At 56.5% G+C, this 16703-nt stretch overlaps 1 protein-coding gene across 1 annotated transcript; it reads left to right on the forward strand.

Annotated features, from left to right (window-relative positions):
• Window positions 1-2341: 2341 nt before the first annotated feature.
• NT5M (5',3'-nucleotidase, mitochondrial) lies at window positions 2342-16438 on the forward strand. Its single transcript, XM_032617828.1, has 5 exons — window positions 2342-2798; window positions 6090-6190; window positions 10941-11001; window positions 14443-14557; window positions 15845-16438. The coding sequence occupies exons 1-5, from the start codon at window positions 2532-2534 to the stop codon at window positions 15985-15987; spliced, it is 687 nt and encodes a 228-aa protein (XP_032473719.1). The 5' UTR covers window positions 2342-2531; the 3' UTR covers window positions 15988-16438.
• Window positions 16439-16703: the final 265 nt, after the last annotated feature.

Below are 16703 nucleotides of genomic sequence, written 5' to 3' on the forward strand. Positions count from 1 at the left end.
ATAAACCACGTAAAATACTTATGGTTGGAGGGGAGTGATGTGAAGTGGGGCTGCTACAGGATAGACAGGGACCACGTCAAGTAAGCTGTGTTAAAGATACTGGACTTTTCCCCGAAAGATTGGGACGCCACGGAGAGTTTGATGCAAGAGAGCGGCATGATCAGACTTGCACTTAGAAAGGGCTGTCTGACTTTACATGGATAACCTCAGAGAATCATTTAGGAAGCTATTACAGTAGTCAGTCGATATGAAATATAATAGTAAAAATTGTACCTTGAAATAGAGATGGAAATAAATTGATGTATTTGGGACAAGTATAGCTGAATGACTTTAACACTTGTACTCTAGGATGGAGCTGTCCCTGAATGCTGTATGGCAACATTCGGTCCTCAAACAGAAGACGGACATTTTGAATTATAGGACACATTTCCATGGAAGTACATGGATTTTAATAAAAGCCAAAAATGTTGTGAGAAGTTAAACACTACAATAATTCAAAATAGCCACAGCTACTAGTCCTACTTTAAATTTTGTTGCCTATTTAGATTGTGGCATCTGTTCTCAAAGTGCGGTTCCTCAGCCCGCAGCATCAACGCCACCTGGGAACTCCTTAGAAATGCAAATTCTTGGACTCCACTTTAGACTTACTACAAACTCTGAGGGTGGTGCTCTGCACTCTGAGTTTAACAAGCCCTGAAGGTAACCTTGATGCACACTAAAGCTTGAGAATACCTGCATTGCGGCAAAGAGGAGCCAGGAATCAAATCACACTCATTTCAAAACTGCTAAGGGGCATCCCACCCTTCTCTCTTCCTCTCAAGAGTGAAATGACTGAAGGAGATGTGGTTAGGGGGATAACCTTGGATATATTCTAACTATTTTGTAAGCTATTCATGTGTAAAATCCAGCAATTAAGTTTATTTTTTAACTATTTTTTATAAATCTATTTTATTTATAAATCTATTTATTTTTGGCTGTTTTGGGCCTTTGTTGCTGTGCGCAGGCTTTCTCTAGTTGTGGGGAGCAGGGGCTATTCTTTGTTGCGTTGCGTGGGCTTCTCATTGCGGTGGCTTCTCTTGGTGCGGAGCAGGGACTCTAGGCACGCGGGGTCAGTAGTTGTGGCTCGGGGGCTCTAGAGCGCAGGCTCAGTAGCTGCGGCGCACGGGCTTGGTTGTGCGTTCTTAGATGTGGGATCTTCCTGGCCCAGAGCTCGAACCCGTGTCCCCTTCATTGGCAGGTGGATTTTTAACCACTGCGCCACCAGCGAAGTCCCCAGCAGTTACTTGAGACACACCTTACAACAAACAGCCACCGCAGTGAGTGGAGATACCACATTTAACTATCTGTTTTTCATTCTTTGAGCACACATTTACTTTGTCTCTGATATGTGTCCAGCCCTGTGCCAGATGCCAGGTGTGTATCTGTCATCAAGACAAAGTTCTTGCGGCAACGAAGCTCTGGCTGTAGGAGTTACACACAAAAGCAAGCAAACAAAATACTTTCAGAGAGTCAGTACCTGTTATGAAGAAAATGAAACATGGTCATGGGGTAGAGGAAGGTCAGGAAATGCTTCCAAGATGTGAAGGGTGAGAAGGAGCCAGTGAAAAGGGATCTGGGAGTGGAGAGTTTCAGGGAGAGGAACAAATGTATGCCAAGATCTTTAGACCCAAATAAGCTTGGTGTGTTTCTGGAAAAGACAAAATGCTAGTGTGTCTTAGAGTATAGTGGGTGAGGAGGGTCCTGGTGTGTCTCTGTTGGATACTGCTTGCCTATAACAACAGTAATAGTCTCTTATTCATTCAAATTGACAATAAAAGATTTTAAAGCCAGAAGAAAAAGGAAAGCCACCTATAACGGGGTACATAATATTTATTTTAGATTCATTTGAAAGTCACCGGTCTTATTAAGGCTTCGTGATATTTGCACGGTGTTAATTGCTCCTCTAACAGCCTCTCCCCAGCCAGTCACCGTAAAGCAGGGGGCACATCCCTGTTTTGGTTCCTTCCTACTACTGTCACTCCCTGAAGTTCTTCTGCCTATTTTGTTGACTTATTTGCTTTGTGTCCCTCTCCCCTTCTAAGATGTGAGTCCCAGGGTGGCAGGACCTCGTCCACGTGGTCCACTGCGCGACGCTCTAGGGGCTCAGTGAACGTCTCCGAGACACAGGCCTGCTCCTGCGGCACTGGGAGGAGGGAGCCCAGGCGCAGGATCCCAGGAGAAGGTGCCAGTGGAGATCCGGGGAGTGCGGACGCCCCGGGGACAGCCCAGCGCCCAGGGCTGTCCTCCAGGCCACGCCCCTCGGGCCCGCCTCCGCCAGCGCGGGTCCCTTTAAGGGCGGCGAGGCCGCAGCCTCGCTCTGGGGCTTGAGCCTGCGCGCTCGTTTCCCGCTCGCCCCGCGCGCCACGCGCCCCGAGCCCCGCGCTCCCCACGCATCCCGCGCGTCCCGCGACCCCGACGCCCGCTCCCCTGTCCGCAGTGTCTCCTCCCGCGGACATGGCCCCGGTGTTCCCGGCGAGCGCCCGCCAGGGGCCATGATCCGGCTGCGCGGCTGGTGCGCGCGGAGGCCCCGCGGCGCAGCGGTGCCTGCGGGGCCCGCTGGGCTGCGCTGGGCGTCGGGCGGGCCTGCCGGCCGCGCCCTGCGGGTGCTGGTGGACATGGACGGCGTGCTGGCCGACTTCGAGGGCGGCTTCCTCAGGAAGTTCCGCGCGCGCTTCCCCGACCAGCCCTTCATCGCGCTGGAGGACCGGCGCGGCTTCTGGGTGTCGGAGCAGTACGACCGCCTGCAGCCCGGGCTGAGCGTGAGCATCCCCGCCCCGGGCGCGCGTGGCCCTGGGAGTCGCCACCCGTAGCACCGGGTCCTAGGGGCCTCTGCGTTCGATAGCTCTTGGCTGTCAGCGAGGGCTTCTCAAAATTCAGGAGCTCATAAGGCATAATATACCTAACTCCCTATCTTCAACTGACTTTTTAATTTTGGCCTCAAGTCACATTCCCGTTTCTTCCTCTACCTGAATTTGATGAGCATCTTTACCATCCATTCTTTCTTTCCCTTTTCCACCAAAGTGTGGTTCCCAGTAGCACTGAGGTTGCAAGTCTTCCTGGACAGCACACAGGGAGTCATGGTGGGTCCGGATCTATTCCTTGGCTTATCCCCTGCCCCAGCCCGCCCAGCTGAGCACCTGAGCTCTGACACCGGGAAAGTTCTTAGATCGCTTGGTTTGTCCATTTAAACTACTTGGTGAAAGGTACGGGATCTTGCCATGGACCAACTTAGAGACCTAATGTTTTCTGCTGTCCCTCAACTGGCCACCTAAGGTGGCTGCCAGGGGGAGTTGATGATGATTTTAGAACCTATTTTGTAACCCCAGGTTGCTGCATTCCCTCCTCTGTGAGGCAGACATTATTTTCTCCCTTGTGAGGTGAGGAAACCTGTCCCATGTCACAGCCAAGAAGGGTCAGCCTGGATCTGAGTTGTCTGTCCGCTTGCCAAGGTCATTCAGTCCTGTCCTCTGTCCTCCTCTAACAAGTGCCAGTTCTTTGATTTACAAAAGGCATCTGGACAGTAATTTGGTTTGTGGACGGGTGGGTGTTCAAAAGGAAATGAAGCGCCATTTCTTTTCATTAACACCAGGCGCTTCAGAAGGCAACTTTCCCCTGAGGCTGGGGTGCCGACCTCTCCCACTCCCGATACCTCATTAAAAACTTTAAACCAGAGGAAATGCCCTAGTAATTTTTGCAGGCCCAGTAGTGTTCTCCCCTGCCCTGTGTGTGTCTTCATTCATAGACGGCACTCAGCGTTGCCGTCCGGGTTCTTCCTTTCCTCCCAGGACCGTGTTACTGTGATGCCACTAAGCCTGTTACTGAGATGGAAGTCCGTGTGCCCGACGCGCAGAGAGGCCAAACGATACCAGAACGTCAGAGTTTGAAACAGAGAAAGGTCTACTGCAGGGCCATGCAAGGAGATGGATGGCTCATGCCTTAAAACCCCCAAACTTCCCAAAAGCTTTCAGCAAAGCCTTTTTCTAGGAAAGGTGAGGGAGGGGCGTGGTTAGTTGCTGCAGACTTCTTGGTGTTAGATCCTCTGTTCTTGAGGTCAGGTCATGGTCAGGTAATGATGTTCCTGTAAATCTCCACCAAGCAAATGTTGTTCTCTGTTCTGACAAGAAAGGGCAAGGTCTTACGGCACAATTTTAACCCTCGAAGGTCCAGGTCCTGGCTAAGAGGAGGGGGTCTCTGCGGGGCCGGTTACCCTTCCCTGGAGCGTTCGTCCAGCACCAAGTATGGGTCCTCCCGCCAGTGCCCAGGCCCGGCTGAAGGTGCAGACCTCAGTTGGCGGCTCCCTCAGCTCCAGGTCCCACAGATGCCACTGCTGTTAGGTCGCCCACCCCCGCAGCTCTCCAAGGACAGTGGCTCTTCTAGTCCATTGTGCCAATGTGCAGACTCCGGGTCTAGGGGAATGCGTTACTGTCTTCCAAGAACAAGGCCTGGGAGCAGAACTCGGGCACCGAGGAGAGGTGCTCCGAGAGCTCACTGTGCACTGCCGCTCCTGGGAACATTGCAGGCAATGAGGCTTTAATAGACGCACACATGACCTTTATCCCCAGGCACAGCTCATAGCAGGACCTCCCTGGTCTCCCCTTGGCCGAGCTGGCCCAGCATCTGCGTTAAAACCTCCCTGTCAAGCACCCGGCTTCCACACGGAGGCATCCCTGCTTTACAAAATGTGGGTCTTTCTGTGTTTCCTTTGAGCCTCGCTTGCCAAGGGGTGAGCAGGGCGGAGGGGAAGGCATAGCTCGTTTTCACTGACTTAGAATCTTACACTGTTAGGGCAGTTGAACGGGCCTCAGAGAAAGGAAGTCCCTTGACCAGGGTTTCAGGGGAAGTTGAGGGGGAGGGAGGTAAGCTGGGGTGCTGAGGGGAAATGGTTAGCCCTGGGCCACAGCCTGCTTTCCACCACTCACACTGCTTCCCTTTGAGTCAGAAGCCCCAAGTTCAAGTTCTGACAGTATCACCCTGAAGTGGCCTTGAATAAAAGCTTCAGTGAAGCCCAGTTTCCTCATCGGTAAATTGGGGATGGCGGCTCTTGCTGCCTGTGGGATGTGAGGCTCAGACAAGAGAGGGCATGTATGAGCGGTAAGCACTGATGTGCTTAAGCCCACGTAGTTGACAACAGTATTGCCCGTGTGACCTCCGCGTACTTCCCGTAGGTCGCCGTGGTGGCGTTTTTTCGGGGGGTGGTGTTCTGACAGCGGGTGGGGGAACGCTTCCTGCGTTGCATACATGGGACATGGTTTCCTGCTTCTCAGAGGCTGGGGGTTGTCACTTTCCCCTTGTCCTGGCCCTGGAAGGGGGTGACATACTACAGACTTGAATTTGGCCAGCAGCATAAGACGGACACTCCTAGCCGGGCGGTTGGGAGCCACCGTTTTGCTGTGTGACATTAAGTCAATCCCTTCCCCATTCTGAGCCTTGGTTTTCTCACATGTGAAATGAGGGTCTGGATTGGGGACTTTTAAACCTTAAAAGCAGCAGAATAGTTGTGTGTGTGTGTGTGTGTGTGTGTGTGTGTGTGTGTGTGTGTGTGTTTTAACGAAGTATTTTATTGGCATGCCAACGTGTAGCTCAGATAAAGAGCTGTTCTGCCGATGTGGTGCGGAGCCTGGAGCTCTGCTCGGTCGGCCTCCTGCCCGCGCCCCCATCCCTCGTGGCATGGCGGTGCTCTGAAGGGCCTGAGCTCCTCCAGCAGTTGAAAGTGAGATTCCAGCGCCCTGACAGGACCCAGCCCACCCTCGCTGCCTCCAGGGGGCCTCAGGCCTTTAGAATCAGGCAAACGTGTGGTTCCTGGGGGCCAACCTTCTGTCCCCGCCAGCTCCAGCAGGGCCTGTAGCAGCGCTGGCTTCAGAATCCACAGCCCCAGCACCATAGCTGGTCCCCGTTGGATCCTCGCAGAAGCTGGATCCCTCCTGCAAAGGGGCCGGAACGCACGCCAGTGCCAGCTCCCACCCTTCCTCCCCCGGGAGCTGCATCCTCGGGGTGTGGGCACGCAGGGTGCTGAGGACCCGGGGCATCACCTGCACTTCTCCCCTTCTCAGGAGAAGGCGATCAGCATCTGGGAGTCGGAGAATTTCTTCTTTGACCTCGAGCCTCTGCCAGGCGCTGTGGAGGCTGTGAAGCAGATGGCCAACCTGGAGAGGTGAGTTTGTCTCGGCCCAGGGTCCGCACCCCTTCCCGCATCATGTCACCTCTGCTTCTCGTTCCTCACCCTGCACGGGCCTGCGCGGTCCGTCCTCACGGGGCAAGTCTGTAGGCTGTTAAGATGCTTCCATCCAGTAACTTGGGAGAATGTCGAGTCTAATTTGACGGGGTTCGCTGGGTGTTCAGGGTTCATTTATTCAGCAAATAACTGAGAACTGACTGTCAGATGCCTCTGGGCACCAGCGGGTCACAAGCGAACAAAGCGCATTCCCTGCTCTCCTGGAGCTTACAGTCTAGCCAGAGAGCAGGTGTTAAATAGAGCATCACATCCGGGAAGACAACCACGAACTGGGATCAGTGCTGAACACAGAGAGCCAGGTGTGTGAAGGGGTACGACGGGGAGACCTGGGAGATGGGGTGGGGGAAGCGACAGCAAGAGGATGAGGGAAACGTCTATACCTGGTCCTGTGAGCTGAGGCCCCCGCCCCGGAACCAGTGCCCACCGCCCGTCGAAATTCGGTGGCACTTACGGCACTCCCCTGAGGACCTTAAAAAAGGAAATAGCCTTATTGAGGTACAGTCCACATACCCTACACCCGCATGGTTTTTAGCGGGTTCACAGAGATGTCCAAACAGCCCCATAGTCAACTTCAGCATGTTAGCAGTCACTGCGCATCCCTGCTCTCTGCCCGCAGCCCTCGGCAGCTGGCTTTGCTGTCTCTGGATTTGCCTTGCCTGGACATTTCACACACGTTTCTCACGATACCTCGCCTCCTGCGACTGGCTTCTCTCACTCAGTATAATGTTTCCGGGTTCACGTGTGCCGCCAAGTGGATCGCGACCTCATCCCTTTTCACTGCTGAGTGGTTCTCCGTTGTGTGGATACGCTACGTTCTGTCCATCCGTTCCTTAGTTGATAGATCTTGGGTGTTCCTTCTTTTTAGATATGAAGAAGAACACTGCTGTGAACATTCACGTACAAGGGTTTTTGTGGTCGCATGTTTTTATTTCTCTTAGACGTGCACCAGGGAGGGGGACTGACGGGTCATACGCTGAATCCAAACTACCTTCAAAGCAGCCGCACCATTTTACGTTCCCAGCAGCAACGTCTGAGGGATCCAACTTCTCCTCCCCAGCACTTGCTGTGGTCTTTTTTTTTTTTGCGGTACGCAGGCCTCTCACTGTTGCGGCCTCTCCCGTTGCGGAGCACAGGCTCTGGACGCGCAGGCCTAGCGGCCACGGCTCACGGGCCCAGCCGCTCCGCGGCATGTGGGATCTTCCCGGACCGGGGCACGAACCCGCATCCCCTGCATCGGCAGGCGGACTCTCCACTACTGCGCCACCAGGGAAGCCCGCTATGGTCTTTTTGATTCCAGCCATTCTAGTGGGTGTGAAGTGGTATCTCATTGTGGTTTTAATTTGCATTTCTCTGAAGACTAATGGTGTTATGCATCTTTTGGTGTGCATATTAGCTATTTGTATATCTTTTTTGGTTAAATGGTTATTCAAATCCTTTGCTAATTTTTTTTTTTCAATTTATTTGTCTTCTTTTGTTATTGTTAACTCATAAGCCTGCTTTGTATATTCTGGATAACAAGCCACTTGTGAGATATGTGACTTGCAGACATATTCTCTCATTCTGTGGATTGTCGTTTCACTTTCTGGGTGGTGTCCTTTGAAACCCGAAGTTTTTATTTTGATATAATTCAATTCATTTATTTTTTTCTTTTGTCGTTTGTGTTTTTGGTGCCGTAGGTAAGGATCCTTTGCCTAATCCAAGGTCACAAAGATTTGCTCCTATGTTTTCTTCTAAGAGTTTTCTAGTTTAAGTTCTTATATTTAGGTCTTTGATCCATTTTAATTTTTGCATATGGTGTGAGGAAGGGGGTCCCACTTCCTTCTTTGTCGTGTGGAAAATCCAATTGTCCCAGAACCATTTGCTGAAAAGACTCTTCTTTCCTCTGTTGAATGGTCTTGGCTTCCTTGTTAAAAGTTAGGCCACAGATGTTAGGATTTACTACTCTGGTTTATGATTTGAACCTGATCTACACCAGAATCATGTACTATAACCTCTTCCACCTGTAGCAAGAGCCTGGCGAGGCAAAGAGTGTGTATTTTTGCACCGAAGCTTTTAAAACCTCTGTTCTTGTCTGGACCCTCCTTTCCTGGGCCACGTTAACCAACTGTATTCTGGGGACCTGGATTGCACGGTGGTTAAGTCTCGGTCTGAACTGGAGTTAGACCGCTTCTCCAGAATCGAACCCTCAGCAAGTCTCTAAACTTTCAGTTTCTTCATCTGTAAAATGTGTGCCGTGTAAAGGTTAGCTGCCACTGTTGCTATTCTGCAGGACTTAATAGGTGTGCAACAGAAGGGTGTTCTTTTTTTTTTTAATATTTATTTATTTATTATTTATTTATTTTGGCTGCACCGGGTCTTAGTTGCGGCATGTGGCATCTTAGTTCCCTGACCAGGGATCGAACCCGGGCCCCCTGCATTGGGAGTGTGGAGTCTTAACCACTGGACCACCAGGGAAGTCCCAAGAAGAGTGTTCTTTGACCAAAGCAGCATGGGAAACATCGATGAGCGGTGTCTTTCCTGTGGGACTTCTCAGAGCTTTTAGTTTGTGGACGTGCATTGAGATTCTTCAGGGGGTGGCAGAGGAGGAAGCTTGTTTATTTTTTATTTTTAAATTTATTTTTATTTTTGGCTGCATTGGGTCTTTGTTGCTGTGCGCGGCCTTTCTCTAGTTGTGGCGAGCGGGGGCTACTCTTTTGTTGCGGTGCGCGGGCTTCTCACTGAGGTAGCTTTCGGGGAGCACGGGCTCTAGGCGCGTGGGCTTCAGTAGTTGTGGCGCATGGGCTCAGTAGTCGTGGCTCACGGACTTAGTTGCTCCGCGGCATGTGGGATCTTCCCGGATCAGGGCTCGAACCTGTGTCTCCCGCATTGGCAGGTGGGTTCCTAACCACTGCACCACCAGGGAAGTCCCAGGGAGGCAGCTTTCTTCTCGTGGGTTCTGGCCCAGAGCACTTTTTCACAGCTGCCCTATTAACACATTTGCAGAAATTCCAGACTGAGATGTCCAGGTTGAGACCACACCACTGGTGCTTTACTTCCACTTTGGCGCTTAGCGGGTGGGCGATTCTGACGGTCAGTCCATGGCCAGAGTCTGGGCTGAGAGAGGGGTCTAGCGGATGGCTGATCAAGTGGACGGCTCTGTGTCTTGTGCTTTGTGCAGGAAATGAGCGAGGTGACGTGTTAGAGGTCACTGGGGAGGGGCTCGTTCAGGTGCAGGTGCTTCTCCAGGGGCTGATGTCTGACGTCAGACCTGTAGGATCGGAATGAGTAGTGAAGGGCGGCGGGGAGCAAGGGTACAGGCCCTGGGAGGGGAAGGGGTTTGCTGACTTGGGTAGCAAATGAGACCAGGAGGGTGAGGTTTCAGTGAGTGTGGGGCAGGTGGGATGTGGAGGAAGAGGTTGAAGAGAGAAGGGTGCCATCTAACTCAGGTTTTAAAAAACATGGGCTCGGGCTCTGAGTTTGGCATTTCCTTGGCATTGCTCCAGAGAAGAGCTACAGATGGCAATTAAGTGCGTGAAAGTTGGCCTCAACATCGTTCGTCCTTAGGGAAGTAAGTCAGAACCCCAGTAAAAAGCCGCTCTGCACCACTAGAACGACTGTCGCAGAAAAGATGGACGATCGTGGGTGTAGCCAAGGATGGAGGGAGCTGGGAAACCTTATCGCTGGTGGTGGGATTGTAACCGGCGCAGCTGCCTTGGAAACCGCACCCTCAGGATGTTGGATGCAGAGCCGCCTGTAACCCAGCAGTCGCACCCGAGAGAAACGGGGACACAGGTCCACGCGGACCCTGCGCACGGGCGCCCCCAGCGCCACAGTTCCCGGGTGGAAGCGGACCCGCTGTCCATCCGTGGTAGCACGTAAACTGAACGTGGAGCATCTATACGAGGGACGTTACTGGGCAGTAAAAAGGCCCAGAGTTCCAGTGCCCTTGAAAACATGACCCTGAATGAAAGAAGCCAGTCACAAGAGACCATGTACCGTGGGGTTCCGTTAACATGAGATGTGTCCAGAACAGGCAAATCCACGGAGAGGGGAAGCAGGCGGAGACCCAGGGTGCCCGGGACGCCACGCCCTCTGCCCGGGACCTCAGTCTGACGCAGGCCTCCAGGGATCCCATCCCCCGTGGGCTTGGCCCGATGAGACAGTAGGTGCCGCTCCGGGGGCAGGTGTCAGCTTGCTGAGGAAGGGGACCAGCTGGCACTGTTGGCGGGCGCCGGGCCCGGGGCCGCGGGAGGAGCTGGCGCAGCACAGACCGTGAGGGGCCACCAGGGTCCACAGGAGTGCGCGAAGCCCGAGCCGCCCGGCCGCACCCTTGACCTAGAGACTCCGGCTCGGCTTGTAGGTTTCCTGCCTCTGCGCCGTGTGAGGCCCTGATGTACGTCCCTTGAGTAGCTGGCTCTGGTCCTGTAATGCTTTCCTTGCAGGCTGGTACTCGCCATTTCTGGCATTTCCTGTCACGTCCCAGGGACGGCCGTTCCTCAGCTCTGCCAACCTGCATGGCTGGCTGCACGGGGCTGCCCTGTGGTTTGCCCGGCCCTGAGCTGGTGTCGGGCCGGGGCTGGGGTCACACGCGGCGGCCGGGGCCGGGGGCACAGGGCATCGCTGGCCATCGGGGGCCGGGCTCGGGCAGGGGGACGCCGGCGCCCAGCCTCACCCTCCGCCTCTCCCTCAGCACGGACGTCTTCATCTGCACCAGCCCCACCAAGATGTACAAGTACTGTCCCTTCGAGAAGGTAAGACGCCTGGGGTTGGGCCTCTTCTCGCTTTGCCCCGTGTCCCAGGGAAGGGCTTGGACCCGCATCCATGGCCGCCGCCTGCCGGGGCTGCCCCTCCTCCCATCCAGCCTCCTGGGTCTGGGCCAGGGCCTCCTCCCAGCAGAGCCTGAAATTCTGCTGCGCCCTCCGGGTGGACCTGGCGAGGCACCAGGTTCTGTGGGAAGGTGACCGTCCCCGTTGGTGCAGCATCGATGTGAAGGATGGGACGAGGAGAGGATGCGGGTCGGGGAGGGGCTGGAGGCCACCCAAACCAAGTATTTGGGCACGAAAAGCCTCACAAAGGTGAAACAGTGAAACTGCACTTTGCTACATACTCACTTCGTCATCTTTATTGAGAGTAGGTAGAATGACATAAAACTGAGACTTCTCTGGAGATTGGGAACTTGCAGGGTTGCCAAACCCAGAGGGATGGTCTGTGCCCTGGGGGTGGGTTCACACCAGAGGTGGGCCCAGGGATGCTTCTGCCCCGAGGAAGCCAAGGAGCTTCCCAAGTCTGGGAAGGTGGGTCTCGGGGCCCAGACCCCCCGCTTGGGGGCCGACCTCGGCAGGGGTCCCGCGTGCCCTCTCGGGACCTCTCCTCGCCCGGCTCCACGAGAGAAGCAAACACACACGGTCAGCCAACGTTCGGCGCCTCCCGCACTTCACACGGAAGGGATGCGCCCTCATCGGGGTGTCGCGGCGCTGGCCTCCACCGTGTGCCTCGTGCTCAGGACGCCCCTCAACCCGCCAGGACCGTGAGTTCAGCTCACCTCGGGGGGGCGAGTGACTCGGCTTGGTCAGCGGGGGTGGGCTTGGGCCTGGAGGCGTTTCCAGTCCCCAGCAGAGTCGTGAACTGGAGGCTCAGCATCCCCTGCACGCTAGAAGTGGGCATCGTCCGGCCCCTCGTGAGACCCCCAGCAGAAACTCTGGGAGTAGCCAGTGTGTTTCCACAAGCCCCCAGGTGCGCCGTGTTTGAGAACCGCTGGGCTGGGGCAGCTGTTTCAGCCAGGGCTGCGGTGGAGGCGGGGCTGGCTGTCCGGCCCTCGGGGTCCTCATCCCTCCCCCGGGGTTCAAGTATCATCTCCATGCCGACCATCCCGCCCGTGCAGCCTCAACCCAGCACTCCCCTCTGAGCTTCAGATGGCTCTGACCTGGTGTGTCTGTCCCCGGGGTACCGACGTCCTTGTCCCACGTCTGCTCCTCCCTCCGGGGCTGGAAGCACCACGCTTCTTACCCCTCGGTACCTCAGCAAGCCTGCTTCCTGCCGATGCTTGTTTTCAAGCACACCTCTGTCTACACGGCCATCTGGGGAGAAATGCTGACATAGCCTCGGAGCTGCCCGTGCATTTCGGCTCCACACGCACACCCCCGGGGGTGCGGGACATGTCCCGCTGGCCCCACTTTAAAGCCTTTAGTTGTCTCTGCAGCAGCTGTGTCACCAAACGCTGCTCTTCCCTGAGGCCATGGAAAGACCTCCTCCCTCGAAAGTCTGTCTAGTAAATCTTTTGCTGCATGTGGTTCGGGTTCGGTTTGGGTCGTCTTGACAGATTCTGGTTCGGGAATAACACCACCACTTTACCTCGGATGGCTCTGTGTTCGCCAGGCCGAACTGTTTCCTGCCCAAGTGTCTTCAGGGACCAGACTTACGATTGGGTGGAAAACGAGCCACCTTCCCTCCGCAGCCCCGCCCCCACAGCGGTGCCCTCGGACCCTGGCCCCCACCCTGGCCGGGCCCGGGAGTCAGACGAGAGCTCTGGGCCTCAGACCCCCCAACCCAGCCTCTCAGGGCCTCCGTCTCATAACCAGTGCGGTTGTGCTGATGCCTCCCTGGGTTGGAGGAAGGATGCAGAAGGCGGCATTCACCACCTTGCTAGCAGTAAACGTCACCCCTGTGTCTTCTGTCCGGCCCAAAGACCCGCACCCAGCAAGAAAGAAAGAACCTCAGTGCACTTTTCTCAAACCAGAAAGCCTGGGCAATTTCACGGTTGATTCTTTTTTCTGCATTCTTGGATCCTGGAAAAATAAGTTGGGCGCAAAGTTGCCTATACAACTTTAATTAAAAACTACGTTTTGAAACGTGGTAAATTTTTTTTTTAAAAAAAGGAAGGAAGGAAATTCTGCCAACTATAGATGCTTCTGTAACTTATTTCCCAAATTTTCTTTGATTAGCCATTACTTTTGCAATAAAAAAGTGAATGCTTTTTTGGTTGGCAGTCATTCGGCAAACGTTTACCGGGCACCTGCTGCAACGCTAGGCATCTGGGGCTTAAAAGAGCCGTGTCTTTGCTCTCGGGAGCTCAGGACAGTGTGGCAGGAAGAGAGACGGTCATCACTCTGTCACAGGCTCTGTGGTCCCCCAGGGAGGAGGCCAGGGCAGGTTCCTTGGGGAAGGTAAGAATTGGGTGGAGTCATGGAAACGAGAAGGCAAAGCGCTGGAAGGACAAGTTCTGAGGAGACCTGATGCGGCCGCCGAGGAGAGAATCTCTGAGCTTAAAGGTATCTCAGTGGACACCCTCCAAACTGATGAGCAGAGAGGAAGCAGAGCCTGCCTGCCCTCCTCCCGGGGCGGCCTGGAGACGCAGCTCCGATGGCTCCCCGTGGGCCTGGAACGCATTCGGGCGGGTCGTCTGCGCCCTGCCCCCCACCCTCGTCACCCCCTTGTTTTACCGCCTCAGAGCCTTCGGGGTGCGCACCTGCCGCGCGGCTGTTGTGAGGCTTCAGTGCGGGGTGCAACAGGGCCCTCGGAGCAGCTGAGCTGGAACCGGAGCCCCGGCCGCCCCACCTCCCCTGGCCACGCGGGGAGGCTGCCGTGCCCCCGTCAGGGCCTCTCCTCCCAGCCAGAGGCCTGGGGTGTCCGCGCCCTGGCCCGGTTGACGGGCCAGGGGTCAGCTCGTCTGCTGTCAGTCCAGCTCGGTGTGGAGACTTAGCTTCGCGAAGCTGTTTTGTGAACCTGATGGCCCCCTGTTATCTTGTGATGGGGGGGTCTTCCTGAGAAGGTGGCCAGTGTGGTCACTTGCATGGGGCCCTCCATCTGCTGGGTTAGGTCACTCAGGAGCAGGGCGTCGGGGGAGCCCCTGGCACTGGCACCATCTGCTTGAGACCCTCTCCCGCTCCCGTCGTGGGTCCAGTCCTCACGTGGCCTCCGGACGAAAATTCACCGGGTAGGACAGGAGGACGGCCAGTCTGTAAGGGGCTGTTTCGATGCGCCTTGGAGCTCCGTCCCCCTTTCCTTGCCCTAGAGCCTCGCCGCAGGGGCCGCGGCGTCTGCTCGGAGCCACGATTCTGCCGCTTTGTGGCCGAGGGGCCGGGACGGTCCTGTCGTCCCCTGAGCGTGGCAGTCTCCCGGGGTGGGCCCCTCTTGCAGGAGAGCCGGCTGTGCCCCCTCACGGCTCCACCTCCCCCCGCCTGCTGTCGTTCCAGTACGCCTGGGTGGAGAAGCACCTCGGCCCTGACTTTCTAGAGCAGATCGTGCTGACCAGAGACAAGACCGTGGTCTCCGCCGACCTCCTCATAGACGACCGCGTGGACATCACAGGCAAGTGGCCTGCAGCGGGGGAGGGGCGAGCGTGGCGGCCAGGTCTCACGGCCCCTGACTCCCCTCACTCACCAGACATGTGTTAGGCATCACATCCAGCCTTAAGCCGCGCGTGGAGCGAGACAAGATTCTTCTCCGCGTCCGGCCTCGGAAGGGGCCCCACTGGGAGTCAGGAAGAGTGGGTCCTGCCTCTGGGGTAACTCGCTGGGTGGCCTCGAGTGAGTCCCTTTACACCTTGAAGTCTTGCTCTTGTGCAAAACGAGGGCTGGACTCTGGCTTCCAAACGTTTGTTTTTAGCAACAGAACCCCCCCCCCCTTTTTTTTTCCCAGAAGTAATTTGGACTGAACCTCATGTGTTAAAGCAGAAAGGCAAAACCTAATCTCTCTAGTTGAAGGTGGTTTGGGAGCTGTATTTGTCCCTTTTGCTTATGGGCCACCCCCTCCCAAAAAATAAACAAACAAACCTTGGATTTGCCTAGAAAGGAGAGGGGAAACTTATTGGTTCATCAAACTGAAAATCTGGGGTAGGAGGGCTTCAGGCACGGCTGAATCTAGGAGCTCAAACAACCTCCTTCAGAATTTGGTTTCTTTATCTCCTGGTTCTGCTGTTCTCGCTGTGCCTGCGTACTCTGGCAGACGCTCCCCTCCTGGTAGCCATCACTAGTTTCAGGGTTAAATCCTATGCTTTTGGACACCTCAGTGGGAACATTTGAACTATTCCTTCCCTGATGGTTTTTGGAGCTGGCCTGGGAAACATGCCCATCTCTACCCCAGTCAGTGTTCAGAAGGTAGAATCCACAGGTGTGCCCGCCACCGACCTCCCAGACCGCACGGCTTCCCTAGGACAGTCAGGGCACAGTGCAGGGGGGTCGGGGAGGCCATGACTTCGAGGGGCCCAGGGACCCACTCAGCTTCTGTAGGGGAGGGCGGGCGTACCCTCTTCCGCAGGGGAGAGGCCGTACCCAAAGGGCAGGTCACCACTGGTGGCGTCAGTGTGGACCCAAGGGACTGAAGCCTGCGGGGCTTGTGGGGCCCACGGTCAACAGCTGGTGACGGAGCTGGTCCAGCCAGTGCAGGATGGCTGGGCACAGGGGCGGGGAGGGCGGGCGTCTTGAGGCTCAGCCTCCAGCAGAGGCCGCGGCCGTAGGGAGCGCGTGGTCACTGTTTGCCGAGCACCCGCTGTGGGCTCTGGGGCTGCGAGGGGGCCCGCGTCCAACCCCCGTGAGACAGGGCTGGTGCGATCGCCTGGGGCCCCGACGTGGGACTGAGGTGCTGCTTTCCCCCCAGGGGCCGAGCCGAACCCCCGCTGGGAGCACGTGCTCTTCACGGCCTGTCACAACCGGCATATGCGGCTGCAGCCCCCCGGCCGCAGGTTGCACTCATGGGCAGACGACTGGAGGGCCGTCCTGGACAGCAAGCGGCCCCGCTGAGCTGGCTGAGCCCCGGCCCCGCACGTTGCCCGGCCTGGCCTTACACGCACCTCGGGGCGAGGCCGGCCCAGGGCCCTGGACAGGACACGGGCGGCCAGGCCGACCTCAGGCCTCCGGTCAGGGAGGAGCCCGGGGCGTTGTTCAGAGGGGACAGCCCTCCCCTCCCTCAGGGAAGCCCCCTCCCCGGCCAGCAGCCGCCTGGTCTGAGGGTGACGTAGGAGCAGGTGGGGACAACCGCCCCGCTCTGAACCACGGCCCCTGCTGCCCGGCACCCAGGGGGTCTCCCCCGTGGACCTGCCCCGGATCCAGCAAACACGGTGCGAGTTCTGGGCCGTGCCAGGCTCTGTGCCAGGGGTCCTCCCTGGGCCCCGCCTCTGACCGGCTAGAGGGCTCTGCCCCCCTCCCGCTCCCCCCACCCCGGGGGCCGAAGGCTTAGATGTTCGCTGAAGGCGTGAACAATAAATGCTGTTCTCTAGTCCCCGCCCCAAGGTCCTCCGGCATCTGGCCCCCGGGCGCCCAGCTGTCCCCCTGCACTGCTGAGAGCCTGGGTTGGGGGTGCAGCTTGGTGGGTCTGCCTCGCCACGGGGCCGCATGGGGCCGGGAGGGACGGGCCCTGACGGTGGCGCAGGTGGCAGCGCTGGCGGCTGCGGTGTCCCCGGGCGGGAATTGGCCCTGTAACCGGCCACCCACGGCCTGCGCTTTCTTGCCCGCTCCTG

The sequence above is a fragment of the Phocoena sinus genome, chromosome 20, assembly GCF_008692025.1.
Source record: "Phocoena sinus isolate mPhoSin1 chromosome 20, mPhoSin1.pri, whole genome shotgun sequence".
Lineage (NCBI taxonomy): Eukaryota > Metazoa > Chordata > Mammalia > Artiodactyla > Phocoenidae > Phocoena > Phocoena sinus.

Coding starts and splice junctions, on each gene's coding strand:
- NT5M (XM_032617828.1), top strand. CDS start 2,532: ATGATCCGGCTGCGCGGCTGGTGCGCGCGGAGGCCCCGCGGCGCAGCG. Junction 11,002..14,442: donor AGTACTGTCCCTTCGAGAAG/GTAAGACGCCTG, acceptor CTGTCGTTCCAG/TACGCCTGGGTGGAGAAGCA. Junction 14,558..15,844: donor CGACCGCGTGGACATCACAG/GCAAGTGGCCTG, acceptor CTTTCCCCCCAG/GGGCCGAGCCGAACCCCCGC.